The sequence below is a fragment of the Caloenas nicobarica genome, chromosome 3, assembly GCF_036013445.1.
Source record: "Caloenas nicobarica isolate bCalNic1 chromosome 3, bCalNic1.hap1, whole genome shotgun sequence".
Classification (NCBI taxonomy): domain Eukaryota; kingdom Metazoa; phylum Chordata; class Aves; order Columbiformes; family Columbidae; genus Caloenas; species Caloenas nicobarica.
Genome location: NC_088247.1, coordinates 19,570,969 through 19,589,426, shown reverse-complemented (window position 1 = coordinate 19,589,426; position 18,458 = coordinate 19,570,969). Strand labels below are relative to the sequence as shown.

At 38.4% G+C, this 18,458-nt stretch overlaps 2 protein-coding genes across 4 annotated transcripts in view; one reads left to right on the top strand and one right to left on the bottom strand.

Annotated features, from left to right (window-relative positions):
* The window catches only part of RPS7 (ribosomal protein S7), a 488,774-nt gene that overhangs the window by 318,667 nt on the left and 151,649 nt on the right, over positions 1–18,458 (top strand). The window lies entirely within an intron of this gene.
* The window catches only part of EIPR1 (EARP complex and GARP complex interacting protein 1), an 84,750-nt gene that overhangs the window by 1,885 nt on the left and 64,407 nt on the right, over positions 1–18,458 (bottom strand). For 2 of the 3 annotated variants that reach the window (XM_065632789.1, XM_065632791.1), the window contains 3 exons: positions 15,984–16,151; positions 14,558–14,725; positions 1,452–3,974 (listed from right to left, as the gene is read on the bottom strand). In XM_065632789.1, coding sequence (XP_065488861.1) covers positions 3,800–3,974; positions 14,558–14,725; positions 15,984–16,151 — 511 coding nt within the window. In that variant the 3' untranslated portion in view covers positions 1,452–3,799. Of the gene's footprint in view, positions 1–1,451; positions 3,975–14,557; positions 14,726–15,983; positions 16,152–18,458 lie in introns of those variants that run through there. The other variant, XM_065632790.1, reaches the window with a different exon arrangement.

Here is an 18,458-nt window from a genome sequence, read left to right as displayed (position 1 = left end):
GTTTCCAGAAATAATACTGAGATTCTGTATGACATTCATCTCAGACATGAGTATTTTCTGAAATCCCCTAAAACACAACTCGCAATCAAAGTAAACAGGTGCAAGACAAACATGCAGGAGCAACATGCTGTCTCAGCACTTGAGACAAAGCTTTAGAGAATAAATTATTATTTTTAACTTCCATTTTCTACCTTTAGCGGCAAATAGCACATGTCCAGGGAGGTAAGTAAAGACTGGACAAGCACACAGAGATTCTCTGCCAGTACTTTTTGTAGTGTCCAGCAATTCATGGTTCAAAAGGATTTTCTAAGCCAGAGGTGCTGCCTTTATATTCAGCAGCCTTTAATGGATTCATCTTACAAGCAGTGGTTCAGTTACTTTCAAGTCATGTTAACTTTAACATTAATGAGATTTTTTTGTTGTTTCTTTGGAAGGTTCTTTTTTTGTTGCGGGGGGAAGGAGTTGTTAAAGACGAGTGCCATAGCTCACCCTCGCGCCTGTGGAGACCACATCATTTTGCATGCTTTGAGCCACCACCTGCAGATTCCATTTAATAACCTCTAGTTCTGGTATCGGGAGGGACAGTGAACAATCATTCCCTATTCATCCTTTCCCTCTGCCACTTGTGATTTTATGGACTTTTATCATTCCCTCTCAATCATCTGCCTTTCAGCCCATTTAGTTATCCTCATACAGGTGTTGCATGCTATTCATCATTCCTGTCACCCTCCTCTGAAATCTTTCCCAGTTTTACTACATTGGGTTTGAGATGGAAGAAACCAGAACTACACACAGTATTCAAGATGCACATACACCACAGATTTAGAAATACCTATTATTTAATGGATTAACAATGCTTTCTTTTATTCTCTATTTGCTAATTCCCAACATTTTAATTAAATTTTTAACCTCTATTAAGCTGACATTTTTAAAGATCTATGAAAACCCTAAGATCTTATTTCCAATTTGTAATAGCCATACACCGATGGTCCCCAGTAGCCATGTAAAATGACTGTTTCTCTGTTACTTCATGTTTCCTGCACTGAATTTCATCTACCATCCAGGCATTCTGTAAAACAAGGCCTTTCCATAATTCTTCAGTCATCTCTACTGCTCTGAACAGCATCTGCAAATGTTGCCATATTTCTATGCAGCCCTTTTTCTAAAAGGGTCACAAGTATACTGTAAAGCACAGGCCTAGGCACAGATCCTTGCAAGACTTCATTGGTAATTTCTTTTTGCCAAGAAATGTGATGATTTATTCCTGCTTCCTATCTTTTAACCAGTTATCTTTGAACCCTCTCTCTTACCCTGCAGCAGCTTGCTTTCTCTAACAGCCTGGGATGAAACCTTGTCAAAAGTCTCCCCTTTCTGAAGGTCATTTCCATATTGCTGCCAGGGCTGTACATACAGCTCAGATCCCGCTTTACAGACAGATGAAAATAATTAAAACTTGACCCTTCCTGCACTCTTGATTCTACTGTAACATATTTCATTCAAATTCGACCTGCTACTCCCCTTCCTGCCCAATGTTCATCCCCTCTCTTCTTCCCTATTGATATTATAAACACTTTAAACTTAAACAAAATAAAATATTTCTTGATATTTGTTTACAGACCTCTCCGGCTTGTTAAAAGAAAGAAAATACAGTCACATCAAAATCAGTCTGAAATCTGTCCCACATTTATTACATGTTAAAAAAAAAAATCAAATCCCACATACTGTTATGTAATTCCCTGTCACCTTCACACTGCAAGCCACATATGTTAAAGTTTCATTAGACCCTTATTGCTAATGGGAAGAAAGTTTTAAAGAGTTCTGCTGCATACCAAAGATATACTGCAGGATTTTTTGGGAGGGGACATGGAAACACACACACACAACCAAAAGAAACACAACCAACAAAACCGACCATAAGGTTTTGTGTCTGAAGTTTGAAAGCTCCACATATAAAGCTGCATCAGCCAAGGATTTTGATATTCAGACAGCTGAAGCACTACTGATTTGGAAATGTAATTTTTCTTATAGTATACAGGTGAATAACTCATGCCTAATTACAGTCTGAGACAATCTGAAGTAGCACAGGTTTAAAATCTTAACGCAGAAAATCAGACCATCAGAATTTCCAATGGTATATTCACTCTGGAGCAGGCAGGCAGCATCATAACACAAATACAAACAATAGTACAGATTATTTAATTAGATTACTTCACTCTGTGATTCCTTCTAAACAAGCTCTTTAAGAAAACCAGAAATAGAATTAAACTTCCATGGTTTCTGGACAGTTTGGCCTATAGCAGTCAGTCACGCTCTCAAAGCGTGTTCTCACAGAAGCAGCAGTGTATACGCAACAAATCACATCTGAACATGTTTCGACCCAGGATGGGTAAGGACAAGCAGAGGTGAGCAGCAGGCTGTCCCTCAACACCAACAGTTGCCATAGTAACGGGAGGAATCATGGGAAGAGGCTGGTATTGATCTTTCCATCCCATGTTCTTGCCATTTCTTCAGAGTGATCTTACGCAATGGCACCACAACTAACACCGTCGCACATACCCACGTTCTGAAGTTAATGGGAAATAACAGTGATGAAAAGGCAACAGGGAATAATTACTGCTGAGGTCAGTCTGAGTACAGAGAGAACAGGCAGCGGAATTGTCATCTTAACACAAACTACACAAGGGGAAGGGGAGTGTCAGTATGTACAGACATGTTTCACCACGCCTTCCATCTGCATTTCAAGTTTTCTGCGCAGTTTCCTGCCGAACAGCACCTGCCTGTTCTCAGTGTTTGTAACAAGAGAGTCACCAATGCCCAGGTCAGGTACTGCAAAGAGTAGGATATAGCTCAGGGTGTTCAGTGCTTCGCTGAAAGCCTGCAGCATCATGCCAGCGTACCGTGGAATGGCACAGGGCCAAAAGGATAAGTAGAGAGACTACTTACAAATAGTGAAGAGATTTTTCAGGTCAACAATGGAGTAGCTCCAGAGTCCCTCAAAATATACTACAGCACAACAAAGTTCTATAAACATGGGATAATACATTACATGAGAATAAGAGATTTCAGTAAAGATTAATATGTTTCCAATAACAACGCATAGCTCAAAGTTGCATTTAATTTGCAAATTAAAGGATGGTACTTTGTTAATACTACCATAAGGCTTAAATGAAAAATATATTTTGAAGATTTCACCTTCACAATTAACATTTCTTCCTGGGACAGGCAAAACAGGAGAAAAAGCATTTAAAATATATGACTGAATTAAGAAAGCCTTTAAGACCATTCCCAATTGTATCTCTAAACACTGAAGAATGACCAGAATAGTCCGCAGAATGTCGGCCTAGCTAAGAGCAGAAGGCTGCTTATATCAGAAAGGGAAAATATTATTCCTGTAAACAAGTAGATCACTTCTGCTGCATGCACCCTATATTGTCCCAGTTTTGTATCAGCATAACACCTCTGTAATCCACTATACTTGCATAAAGCTGAAGTAATAAAGCAACAGCAGCATGGGAAGTACCCAGTATCTCCAGAAATTTATAATTCACGAAGTTATTAGCCCCGTCAAAAAAAAAAAAAAAAAAAAAAAAAAAATCTGAGTAGCACAGCCTTTCAAAAATGCATCACAGTTTTCCAAGGCAAATACAAAAGACAAATTAAAAGTGTCTATATTAGTACAGGTATTTTAAACAAATTTTTAATATTTATACTTAATAAAAATAGAACTGGAAAAAAACCCCTAGATAATACCTACCATTTATGTACATCAAGATAAGAACTCCACCAGAATCCAAACCAATTATAACAGTATGTGATATTTAAGAGCTCTAGGAACCCTGTTAATAACAAGTCTCCCATCGTAACTTAAAGAGGCAAACAGCCACGGATCTGCTGAGGACCATTCAACTGCATACACGCTATCTTCATGTTCTTCATAGGTAGCTATTACACTGTCCTGAAGGGGCTCTTTAACCCTAAAATAAAATAAAGAAAGAAATTGGTAAGGATCTGTGAACACACTCAATTTAAAAGACGCTATTAAGCGTCACTAACATCTAGATACGTAACCTACCATTTAAAGCACAAGAATGCAGTAGCAGACCCTAAGGAAATACTTTATACCAGATATCTGCATATACCTATGTTTTAGATAACACAGCAAAGTCAATATTAAAGACTCCATTTGCAGAGACAAAGTACCTCTTATTTTCAACTTCAGTGCATTCCCAAGTCTCTCAGAGCCTACACTAAGTATTTCTCTCTTTCTAAAGCAAGTTAAACCACAGGGTATGACCTAAATGCACTTAAACACCCATTTTTAATCAACAGCTTTTCTCTCACCATGCTCCATCCCTTCCTTTCCCCCTCTGTTGTTAAATGAATTCTTAAAATATATTATCTTATTAGAGACGCATAAGTAGGTAAGAAGTTGGAGTCCTTAATGTCACAGTCTCTCCTGTGCTGCCATCCTGAACCCATTCTCTCCAGAAAAATGGAAAGGAAATCGAGGCATCACTCTGAATGCTTTGATTTTTTTTTCTCTCCCATTCCTAGAGTTATACCAACACCAGATTCTCATCCATTATTGTATACCTCACCTCTCACCGCAACACCCAAGCTCCTGGTCACCTACATCACGAGAGATAGATTCTCTTTTGCATTGCAAATACATAAACACAGATTCAGGCTATTCTCTGAAGCTCAAACCCCCCCAAGAGTCGTCAATTGTGCTCTGCTAGCGGAGAACAGCCCTTGCTCCCTCCACTCACAGCACCGGTCCCTCCTCTCAGAGCAACACCACAGCACATTATTCTGTAGCTACGGGGTAGGTGAGTTTTCAGAGGATGACCTTAGAGCTCCATCACCCACAGAGGATCACCTCTGTCTGACAGCAATCAGTCAGCCTTTCAGAAGCATCCCCCTGCCTCCCAGAGACAGCCTTGTATTACAGCTGCAATCCTCCTAACAGAAAGCAAAGCCAAAGAGCCCTGTGAACGCCACTCAATCATTTAAACAGATGCTGCTACTACAGAAATGAAGTGTTGTTATTGGCCATTCTTTGCCCTTTACCGCTCTCTGAAAGCACGGCTCCCTGTGCTCACAAAGCAGATATTCTGTCACATTGGAATCGCTTGCTCGGTGTCACTGCTCCACCTAGCCAGCCCCACCAGCTGTGAATCTAACATCGCAATTAAAACTGAATTGAATGAATAAACCAAAAGCAGTCTGATACTGCAGAATAGCTTCAGATATTTAGTTTCAAGGACTTTTATTATTTACTTATGCTACTTTTAAGGTCAACTAACGAAAGAAGGTCACAGCACAAACACCAGGCAGCCCCTGGTTAACTGCAAAGAGGCAGCTTGTTTTGCAGTTCTCCTGAATACGTACATTGATACAAACCATCTAACAGCAGAGAGCTAATGAACACACACACGCACGCAGACACTTCATCTCCTGCAATGTGTTTTTCTAACTCCCCGTTAACTGACATGCCTGGTTAAGTGAAAGTTGGTCATGTCCCCAGACAGCCATGTGCTTCACGCCGTGTTCACCCACTTACCCACAACTCCATTATTCCAAAGGTTTCAGATGTCTCTGTGGATGAGCAAGGGAGTAATGCACAGTGCACATGGCTGCCAGGGGACACGACCGACTTCCAGTTAACCAGGAGCCTCAGTTAACCAAAGGTTGGATAAACAAGGACAAATAAGCTTCTAGATTATACTACTTTCTGTATGCTCAGAGCTGTTTCAGTGTTTCATTTAAATAACACTGTTATTCTAATCTAATTTACAGAAATCATAGGGGAATGAGTATTCAGGAAAGAAGCCTGCAGATGAACTTCTGTTTGCCATTTCCATTTATAACTACAATTCCTGCCTTTTGTTATTGCCTATACACTGAATTTCTTCTTGAGTATGAAAGTAATTTCGTGCCTTCCCAGAAAAAGCAAGCATGCTGTTCCATGTGGTTCTTCAGTTTTCAGGGTCTTTTTGTTTTAAATAGCACAGATCTACGACAATATTATGTATAGACTACTTGTGCATAAGAATGGCATAGCCTTGAGACAGATATTAAGAATCTCAGAAAATCCTAATGGAAGTGATCACTTGGTGTAAAAGAGCTAGATACTAGACAAGATAAACAGGATAGAAAAAAGTACTCTCAGAATGACATGTCTCAGGAACAGCAGAGAAGATCCAAAAGAAACTGTCCATAAGCATTCTTTACAAACACTATGAATGAAAACAGATTAGCCTTTAAATTCTGCTAGTGGAATAAAGAGCAGAATATATTTCATGTATGTGAAAGACTGTTCAAAACAACTAAAAACCAAAACCACACCACACACAGGAGGAACAAGGTTGTTTGTGGTGGTGTTTTTTTTTTTTTTTCTCACAACAGGAATCTCTTGGAGACACATCACATTACTCCATGCTAAGAGACTTCCAGGAAAACACCTCAGATTTGTCTGCATTTTGGCTATGTGTGTGATTTTTTGGTAATCCAAGAATAGGCTGACGATACTATTTCTGAATCTATACAAATCTATTATACTGAAAAATAATCAGTTTGAGTCCCACAACAAACTGTTGACTCTCAATACATTTGTACACGGCTTTTACATATTTTTTTTTAATTAAAGAATCAGTTCAGGCTCTCCTAACTCTCTAGATATTAAATATAATTTGGTTAATGCAAGTTACAGACTTAGCCGCTATGACACTGACTTTTACTTAAGCAAGGTAACAAATACTTAAAAATATATATCATAAAATATATATACATGTATATATATGTAAACAGAGTCTACGAAAAAAGATTATTTTGGTCACAGCATATGCTAGCGGAAGACATACACAACTTTATTTATCTAAATAGACAAAAACATCTTAAGATATTTAAATGATCCTTCTGTTTTTATCGGTTTCTAAAATTTTATTTCTTCATAACATACAGTATGTCATTTCAGAGCCTAACATATCATAGCACTGATAAGTGTACTTTTTCTAATACTTTATTCATAATGCAGCAACGATTAAAAGAACACTGCTATACTTTCATGAGCATTATTCTTATCTCAGAAATTTTCTATTTCACAGTTACCACCTCTGGATGACAATGCTCAGGTTATTTGCCTTCTTAGGTTAGATGGGTAACACCAGCCACAGGAGAACGTTCACAGTGGACTGGATACTGGGATAAAGTCAGACCTTTGGCAGGTTTTGGAACAGGGAAGAGAGTTCAGGACCTGAAATTCTTTCGCAGTTGGAGAAGTTCAGAAACGGCAAGAGTACCTGTACAGAGCTGTATACGAAATTTCTTCTATGCTACTTTAACATATATAATTCAGGTTGTTGCCAAAACAGAGAGAATTCTGTTTTTACATAAAAGTTGCAGGTTATGGGTGTAAAAATGTAGTTGTGATGCTATAGCTAGTTTAGTGTACCACAGGTGTAGGTGCTTGGCCTATTGATCCCCTGACAGAGCAGTCTGACTAGACTATATTTGATAAGCACATTTGGTAACCACTTGTTATGCCTGGCAAGCTATTTTCTTCGTCGTCTTAAGTCTTCCTATCCCTTAAAAAGTTCCTTCCTTGTTTTTCCATGCTATTTTAAAGACACTTTCTGTCCATACTAAAACACCTTTTTCTCTCCTTACAGAAATTCTTGCATTGCATCAACTGACAAGGCATCAAACTCTTCTGTCATCAAGAACTCATAGTAAGAAATGTGTAATCTCTACCTACACCCTGCAGAAATTTAAGACTTGTGCCTCACAGAGCTGACACGGGACTGCTTTCTCCTTGTAGTCTTATTCACATAGCATGACCCCTACCAGCTTCTCCTATGAAAGGTGAAGAGTTTTCATTTTACTAGATAACTTGGAGGTTAATTGTGTTGTAGACTTGAGAGAGAAGCCTGTTAAGCCTTGAATATTTTTTTTTAAATGTAGAGAGCTGTTATTTCCAATTACTTCTCATGCTAACAGCCACTTAAGTTTGCGGTGCTTGCAATTCTGTTTTGTCACCACAGTGTTCAATAAAATAAGTTTTCCAGAGTCACCAAAAATCATTAATTCCTCATCACAGCCAAAATTAAATCCTCTTTAATCTAAAAATTACTATGAAGTAGATGCGACATAATAAAGCAGAAACATGTACTGCAGCAACCCAAACGAATCCTGAAACGTGTGCCACTGGATTCCAGAACAAGCCCTGTGGGTGCCCTTCCTTGTAACTACAGGAGAAAGTTCAGGAACTGTAAGGTTTTGTTTCCGATAAGCTTCAGCAACTCACTACTTCCTTTTGCACTCTGCTATGCAAGACAGAATTCAAGGATATTTGTATGGGACCACAATTTTTATTTATAATAATTGAGCATTTATCTATTGTAAGCATTATATACACATACATATATTTTTACTGAAAAAACAGCTTCTACAGGAAAATGCCATCTTTAAAACCAAAAAATGCATGTTTTCATGTAACAAGTTTCATAGTTGTCCTAATATGCAAAATAAATTAAGGAGGGTATATCTGCTGATTAAGGTTAAAGAAATAGTACAGATAAACAACCCTTTTTAAAAGCAGAAGAGTCTGGGAATTGGAAAGTGCTGCTGCACTAGATTTGGTCCAGTTTCTTACATATCCAACCAAGCACTGAATACTGGCATTCCCCAAAACAGAAACTGTTTAAAATGTTTTAATTAATTGAGTCTCCTGGTTGATTCCATAGCAAAATCCTGCAATTTCTAGATTTCTCTGAGACATAAATACCAGAAGCAAAATATCACCCAAATTAGCACTATTGGCAGCTGGAAGCCTACCTTATCATGAATGTTTGACAAATACTTTCCAAAATACCAACACCTGCAATTCACTCTCCTGAAGTCACGGATATGTATTCAAAAGGTGTTAAATTAGATCACACAGTTCGTACGTATTATCATGAAACCACATTATTTACTGTTCCAAAGGCTCCAAATCACATTTCTAACACAAAAAGTAGAAACCACCATCTCCTTTAAATGGACTTTCGAAGGAAATATTTTCTAGAGAGAGGCCAGCCACCATTCTCTCTTAGGTCCATTCCAATTGCTGCAGATGTTCCTACACTTCACTGTCTCAATGAGATACTCTGTCCTGGAAGGACCAAATCCATTACACCTCTCATCTTTCAATGCAAAATGGTGAGAAGTGCTTGTGTTAGATCTTGTTCTGTTTATGCCAAAGGACAGTGTGGCTAACATCTGTGGTGAAAATTATTGTAACATAAGACTTCTGGAAAAAATTTTTTAAAAAGTATTTCCTAATGTGAATTTCTGGTACAGTCTTCGATAGATAACAAAGATAAGGTTAATCTTAGAACATATTGTCAAAAAATGTAGCATAAGGGAGAAGACAGCATATTGACCTTAATAATCTCTTCTCACAGTGAAAACACAGCAGACACAGCCTGTAAACCCCAAAGAGAACAGGTAGCTCATTCTGCAAAATTAAAGTCTAAGGATGGCTTCCTTTTCCAAACTGATTTTTAAGCTCAAAATCCTATTGACCATATAAATCTTCTCATTTGTATGGATATAGAAAAGGCTTTTTCTCTTAAATAGCAAGTCCGCCATTAGCAATTGAGCTTTATCCCAAAGTTCTGGCCATAGATGTGATGAAGAATGGAAACGCTGTTGTAGATGCAGCATGTACCTTGTTGTTGGTGCTCCTAAGGTAGTAGATGATCTTCTCATGCTGTGTATCATCAGCATACCAAACAGAGGCCTACAGAGTTTAAAATTCAAACTGATAAGGCAAATATGTTGCACTAACTAAAGAAAAGCAATCCTGAGTGGCGAGTAAAGATGGTCACATTAAACTGCAAAAACCTGGTAGTTTTTGCTAGAAATAGCAATGTAGAATTAAAATGTCAGAGTAGTTTAATACAACCAAATATATGCTCACTCACTAACGTAAGGATTTTGGATGACCGAAATATGAAGAAAGGATGTAAGACAGTCACCACCTCCCTTTGGAGGAATACAGTTCTCAGTGCTCTGCAGCTGACCAAATTGGAGCTGACAGACACCTTTGGGAGCTTTGGAATTCAGGCAAGTTCAGTGTGGCAGAGAGGAAGTCCTTGCAACATCAGAGTGCAAAACCATTAAAGAAAGAGAGAGGCCAAGCAGAAGCCTGCCTTAATCGCTTGCATCCATAGATGTGGGATGAACCCATGTTTAAAATGTTTCGTTCAAAGTGAGGCATCAAAAAGCATTCCCTGTGTTCTTACCCAGGCAAACCAGCTTTGCTTTGGGGATGAAAACTAAACACACCCTAAATACTCACCTCAACTGTTCTATTTTCACTTGTTTTGTACACTTTTTTTTCTACATCTGGATCAAGGTGCTAGAAATTAAGCTAGGAAAAAAAATAAAGCGTTTCATTCCCCATTTCTCAGCTAATTGTTTGCTATATTTGAACTGTGCATTAAATTGTTCAGACTAGGTACTTGACCAGAACACATCATAGCTCTCCTCTGGTCATATGTCTATACTTCCTTTCTGTGGACAGCTCGATCATCTTTTTATACTACCTACTTTTGACAAAGGCTTTGGGCTTCCCAAACAGAGAGCCCTTAAGCCTTGCCTTATTCAGTGCAAGAAAAACACGGTTCGTGTATTTCCCCTAGATACATTTCACCAAGGCAGGGCATGCACAATGTTGGAACAAACAATAACACAGTTAGTGAGAAGAGAAACTCAAGAAAAGGGTTGTTGGCAAAAGAAAATCCTAAAGGGAAGAACCAGAACTCTGCAAAGATGATTGAGAAGGCAGTAAAGGTCCCTGAGCTGCAAACAGTCAGAGGCTAGAAGTGCACCCAGGGGAAGCATTATCTCCTTCTCCTGTTTGTATAATCCTTCCTCTTGGCCACTATCAGAGACATGATACAGGCCAGAGATACCTTTGTGTGATACAGGGAGGCTGCTCGTACATTTGTATGATTGATGGGAGAAACAACAACAGCAGCAGTTAAAAAGCAGGGGACAGACAACAAACTGGCTGCTCTGGTCTCAATCAGCGGTTAAGCAGCACTGAAGGTCACTCAACTTAGACAAGAGATAACATCACAGAATGTTAGGGATTTGAAGGGACCTCGAAAGATCACCTAGTCCAATCCCCCGGCCAGAGCAGATGAGGCTACACAGGAAGGCGTCCAGGCGGGTTTTGAATGTCTCCAGAGAAGGAGACTCCACAACCCCCCTGGGCAGCCTGTTCCAGTGTTCCATCACCCTCACCATGAAGAAGTTTCTTCTCAAATTTAAATGAAACCTCCTGGGTTCCAGTTTATACCCATTGCCCCTTGTCTTATCATTGGTTGCCATTGGTTAGTTATATTGCTATGCAAGCGTGTTCTGATCCCCAAGATGTGAGCATATATATTCCCCAACGCGCCAACACAGACATGGACAAACACGCAAAGCAGAAACCTCAAAGAATAATTCCTTAGTAAGAACAAAAACCAGCAGCTTTTGGTTTGTTGTCTATTCATTACTCAGTGAATCTGCGTAATTTTCTTAAAAAAATCTCTAAATAATTATTTTTCATTTGTGTACCTTAAAAACTAGGCATTTACTACAGAAAGTCCAGCAAGAATAAATGATTGGGTAGACTCATGCACAGTTGAACAACGAAGCTGTTAAACTGACATTACTTGATTAACACAAGTCTTAAAGACCTCAGAAGTCTTAGCTGTGTAGAACAGAATTACAAGTCAACATTTTGAAAAGATGGATATTTTTGCTAAGTAGGAAAATAAAACAAACAACTTTGAAGATACAACTAGTACATACTCTTCATTTTTAATTTTTTACAAGTTATTTTATTCAGAACACAGGTAGCCCAAGAGAAAATAGCCTTTTCCCTTCTTTGCACTTGATATTTCAACCTTCTTTGGAAAAAGATTTGGTGACTCAGTCTGGAGGTGACTGACCGGAGATACTAGTTGTACAGACACCTGCTCTTCCTGGTGTATTTCAAGATACACCCCCCCTGCAAAAGACACTTTCAAGATTTGTCTGCTATTCAACAGCAAAACAGATGTCCTCCAAAACAGAATAAAAATAAACCCCATGAGAATAGAACACTTTCTTGAAAGCCTAGAACATATCCAAGCAAAAACAAACACATGCGCACCCGCCACGCCCCATCAAATCATACAACATATCCCTGTATTTTACAGAAGAGACAGGACCCATGGAATGGTGCAACTGACTCTTCAAAGAGGTCTCCAGGAGGGAAACAGGTACTAAAGCCTAAATACTTGGCTGTAGTGGTTGACTAACAAGAAGCATTCCCAAAAGCTGCTACGCCCCACTTCATTAGTGTGCCCAGAACTAAACAAACATTAATCTGGTGATGATCCGCTGGTGAGCACCTTGAAAACATCCTTCCAGCTCAACTCAACAAGGGGCAGAGGGGGACAAACTAAAAAACCACCAAAAAACAAACACAACAAAAAATTAAAAATCCCTACAAACAACAAAACACACCACAAAACAAGACACTCAAAGTATCAAGCGTTATTATACAAAAGCCAATGTTCTTCCCCTGGTTTTATAGAGAACAGATTAGCAGCTGAAAAGCACACATTTAAAAAGCAAATGCAGTATTGATACTCTTAAAGCATCTGGGAACATGCAAGGGCTCCACATCACTACAACACAAGTCATTCATGATGTGGTTTACATGCAACCCATAGCCAAAGATGCATTATACTTGTTGTATTGCTTTGCATATTATGGTTTCAAAAAATTCCTACTCTAGAAATGATCACTTGTGTTTTAATGAGGCAATCCCACACAGCCTAATACATTCAGAACTCCAAATAACCTACTACACAACGTCTGTCAGAACACTATTTACTTACACTGATATTTATATTAATACATTCTCACCATATAATAAAAAACCTGTAGCTTCTTTCTCACTTCCATTAATGCTATGTATCTTCCATCCAGAGCAGTATTGCAATCCCCAGCACAAGGTAAGGAACCAAAAGGTACATCATATTTAACATGCTGTAGTTCAGTTACATTCTAAAAAGTAAGTATGTACTGTTGACGTGAGCAGCTTTCTACGTACCTAATTTGATGCACCTTGATTTTCCAGGTACTTACATCATCTATTGCTTTTAGAGACATTTTGTACATTTGAAATTAACTGTTTCTATATACGGGAGAGTTTCCTTATTTAAAACTAAAAAAAAAATGATTTGCAAGTTCTTTATGTAAAGCCAAAATATCAAAACTATTTGGAGCAAACCTACATCTTTATTAATAAAATAAAGGTGCATGAGCAACCATGAAAATGCAACTAGAGAAGTAAACTAAACTTTACTAGATGTTCCAGTTAAAATTCTAAATAAACAGAGCTGAGTAACTGGGGGATCTTTTTTGCAATTTCCTTGTTCTTCATCCCCTCTGACTATCCTTCATTTAGAAGGATAATTCAGGAGGTAGCCTGTCAAATTCATTGCAGACAGCTTTGAGTATTAAAATAAATTAACAGAAGTAACAAAACAACTGCTCAGTACAGGCATGTAGAACATGGATATTAACAGTTGCAAAGAACAGAAACATGCAGACTAAAGCCTGTTTGTCTTGAAATATTTAACATGAGTTGCCGTTGTCATACCAATGTCTTCACTTTGTAAAGGAAGAATTTGCTGAAGACCACCATGTAAGCTAGCCCCAAATTAGAAAGTCTCAGCCCACAGTAGATCTATAGAACTCCCTATACACATTTATATTCATAAAGTACAGGGAGGAAAACAAGCATCACGTATTGCACAATGAAAAAGCTGGAAACAGACAAAAATGGAGAATGAAAAATGATTATTTCACCATCTCAGTCAACTCTTTAGTGAAAACCCCATCCCTCAAAAACTCACATGCAAAATACGTGATTCGTTACATACCCAAGTAGATGGGATTTAACTGCAATAACATCCATTATTCTCTACCAAGAGTTTCAAAAACAAACTTCTGTTTTGCCTGAAGTAGGTCTAACGAGTTACTGATTTCTAGAGCAGCCAGCAATACTAAGAGCTAAATTTATGAAAATTAATGTATTTATACGTCCTTTCTTCTGCCTGTGCAAAAGCTCACCATTAGACTGGTAATGTTTTCTAAAGGTTAGAATACATACACAGAAAATGCAAAAGGCAGATTTTCAGCTGTCACTTAACCCAGATTATTGCACGTGCTTGACTGGATCCCGATCTCAAAGTGAATCTTTTTACTGATCTAGTTGACTTTAGGACTGGTCTTCAGCATCACCATCATCTTCCTACCAGTGAACATATAGTGATAGTGCAAATCAGATTGAAAGAGTGCGTGCCACCCAAGACTCCGAGTAAAGACGAATGAAGTAGGAATTAGAACTACTTACCTGAAAGGTCTGTACACAAAAATCCTAGTCAGCAAAAAGAATCGCATGTTAACCACTACAATGAAAAGATAAAACTATAAGCGTCTACATAAAACTCAGGAAACTTCATACTTCTCTTCTTGATGCTGGTCCTCTTGGTCACTTAGTTCATCATCATCTACCATGTGCCCAAATGGTTCAGAAGAAATTGATACCATATTGGACAGGATAACTCTGCTATCACTGCTTCCTGTAAGGATCAGCTGATCATGAGAATGATTGTATCTGACATTCCAGACCCTAAAAAATGAGATCAGAAAGAACAAGAGGCTATTCTTGGCAGGCAGTGCATCAGCATTAAATGATTTTGTTTTAAAAAAACAGCACTAAAAATAGATCTTTGACTTAAATGTTATAAAAGCACATAGAAGTGACATGCCTCATTCCAGAGACTGTTTTTTGCCATCTTCTTTTGGCTTTTAAGCTTCCACATCATCTGTTTTCTAAGAGGTGTCTTTAAAATTCAAAAAATAATTTTTGGAAAAAAAAATCCAAAGAACAAAACAGACCATTCAGTGGTATCACTCCATGAGGGTACATGCCAACTCATTGTTTAGCAAGTCACATAAATAGTTAAGTTCCAAATGGAAAAATTTCCCCAAAGCAAAATACAGATTAGAAATAACCTGTTAAACAAAAAAATCCTCACAACATTCTTACCGTAAAGTTTAAAATAGACCCTAAACCAAAAGTAGGATAATATTTCTCTTCAATTGTTACATTTTACACATCAAGTTAATACCGACTGTCTTATGGTTCTTGTTTTATTCTTTTTCTTTTAATCTTCTGTAAAGAAGTATAAATGCTGCTTCTGTTAATTCACATCTTCATTCCCCTCAAAGTTGCTTCAGGGTCCAGATTTATTTTGCAAGAATTACTCCAATCCAAATTTTATAAAATATGAACTTCTCATCTTTTCGTAACCACAGAAGTCTGCAAACGTCAGACAAGATTCTCTCCTTGCTCCAGCCACAGGCCAGAGTGGTAGATACAGGCTTTAAGTATTATCTCGGAGAATAAAATTACTCATTTGCATATTCTGCCTTAAGGGCTGCAAAGAGCATGAAAAAAGTGTGGCTGAATTATTGAGCCACACCATTGGACACCAGAAGGATTGATGGCAGCTGCTGTAACTAAAACAGCTCAAGGGTTTTCCTGCACAGCAGGTACAGCAGCTCAGGCTCAATTTGGGCAGGTACACCTGTGTCCCAGCTGGCCCCCACAACTCAGGTTCTGTGTTGTGCTTCTCAAAGGTGTACCCTATCTCCCAACATTAACAACACTTTCTTGCCAATTAGACTAGCATTGTCTGAACTCTTAATTTGCAATTACACAAGGAACATTCACATGTTGAAACCTTTCCTCAGTGCAGAAAAATGATTATTCACAATAGCACAAACATAGTTAGTTTGCATTGTTCCTAAACAGTAAAATAATTAGCTGAATAAATTACATAAGCCATCCACCCACAAAACAGCATGCAGATAATTTGTTCTACCAGTGAGAATGCTCCTCTAGTGTCTTCACTGGTTCCGTGACATTTCTTGTGTCCCAGAATTTCACCTTGCAGTCATCTCCACAGCTAGCCAGGTAGTACTGTTTATTGGGATTAAAGTCTAGGTCTCGTACCAGCTGTCCGTGTGCATTTTCTATGCAATATATCTGTCTGTAAAACACATTAAAAAAATTAAATGGTCTATAAAAAGCTAACAGCACTCTGCTGACAAGAATCTGTTTCCCTGGAAACTTGCATAATTCCCTTAGCATCCGCAGACCTAGAGTTCCATTGCTAGTGCACAGTTTAGGGAAATCCCAGCTGTTAACAACAGTGACTTGTATAGATTTCTCAGCTTTGCTCTTTCCTTGTTTGCATTAGGATCATCTGGAGCTAAAAGGAAACAGTAACTCCAGATGATTCTAGCACAGCTCTCCAACAACTGTTATGAAATGTCTGCTACTAAACCGCAATATTTTCAGATACAAGCTTCTCCACCCCTAAGTAGGTACGACAATTCTGTGCTTATGACATCCAGTTCTCCCTACATGAAAAGCTGAGATGCAAGGGAGGCAACAGATACGAAAACCAGCTTTATTATTGCTTTACTTTGGACTTATCTTCTTGAGCTCTGGCATTTGCCATTAACTTACCTGTGGCCCAAAACTACTCAGACATGCTCATACTCATGCACCAGGATCACTTCAGAAAACATTCGTAGTACTGATAACAACCTAGCATCCTTATTCAAAACATCATAGTCCATCAGTTTGTACCCTGCCTCTTAAGCTTAGAATTGTTTTTGGTTGTTTCCACTATTGCATTACCCGTTTTATGAAAAGGCTGTACTTGTTCCCATGTCCATTCTCAAAGCCATCATCTACCAACGTTCTGCTTAGACTTGACAGTCTCCTACAACCTTCATTAGAACTTGCCAACACTGTTTTGGTTTTTTTTTAAATGAAAAATGTTTCTCTTCAGAAAACAGAGTGACCAAAACTGTATTTCCTGCACTGTATGTATGTTCTCTTCTGAATACCAGAGAAGTCTCATGCTGTTAATACCCAGCTACTAATACAAAACAAAGTAGCTCCATAAGGAGAGATTCAAAGTCTACCAGGCCTATACTAAGCCCTATCCTGACAGCTGCAGCAGTCTCTTGAGATAAGGGATATCACCCAGATATCCAACTTCACCACCCTGCTCCAAGTTCGAGAGATTAAGGAGATCACTCAAGTATGCCTTTCTATCAGGTATTCTGGGATCTGAATTCAACAATTCCTTCTAATTTCTTGAAGGATCTTTATAGGAAAATGTTTGCAGCAACAAACCACTTATTTCCTCCTTCACTGCACCTTTCACTTCTTTCTTGCGCTTCTTGCATTGCTCATGGAAATGTGTGTAAGAGCTTAAAAATAAATACCACTGTCCATTCAATAGTGCTTACCATGAAAGCCTTCAGCCCAGCTTCACTGTTATTCTGACCACTTGATCCTTTGCCTTCCCAAATATGAATATTCTTGTCTTTCACTCTATCATCCTCCCTACAGCAATAATACCTACACTAAATTTCCCACTTATAAGATTAAGGCCAGATCACAGGAACATTTTCTCCAGCTACTGGCTTCACCTTCTCATATTCCATATTTTTTAGAAATTAGTCTTTGAGTTTTCCTGATACAATTATCTCTCTGAATCCCTTCAGCTTAGGGTCTGTCTCTTCTGTTTCTCAAGCTCTTCTCTGATTAAGATTGCTTCCTAGTCTAGTCCAGGATTCTTCCCACCAACCTCTTCCCCTCCTCACTTTGTTTGCTACGTACAAAATCATTCACTCTTATCTTACAGCTATCAAATCGCACTCTGAGGAAGTAGGTATTCTAGCTACTTCTTTAGTATCTGTCCTCTCTTATTCTTTGCTGGTTCAGCAGTTTACTCTGATTTCCCCCCCACCCTCCCATTTTTTTGCTTCTTATACTGCCACAGTTTACACTGCACTGACTTTAAACTCATACCTCTAGCCTAACTAGTCATGATCAAATATTCACATCATTCTAGACATATTACAGTGGAATTGCAGATGAGACTTATCCTTGCACATATTTTTCAACCACATTGCAAACAGCTCTTTAGCATAGCCTAGTACACATAAATTGGTTCAAGGACTACCTAATCTGAGCTTCACTTGAAGTAAATAGAATTGTGGGGTTTGCTTTTGTTAACCAAGCCACCCTTTCATTGAGGATCCTGTTAATATCTGGACTATCTTTTACGAAAGTTACCCAGAGTATTCACTTAAGGCAAGATGGAGATGCTTTTTCTAATGACGCAGAGGATGAAGCAGACTTGACTGTACCCAAAATTAAAGTCAGTATTTCTAAGCAGAAAATGTTAAGGTCTGTATGCTATATGTTGAGAATAGGATGATTACAAAACATCAAAAAAGGAACTTAAAAAACCCTCCTCCTTTGACCTTTCTTT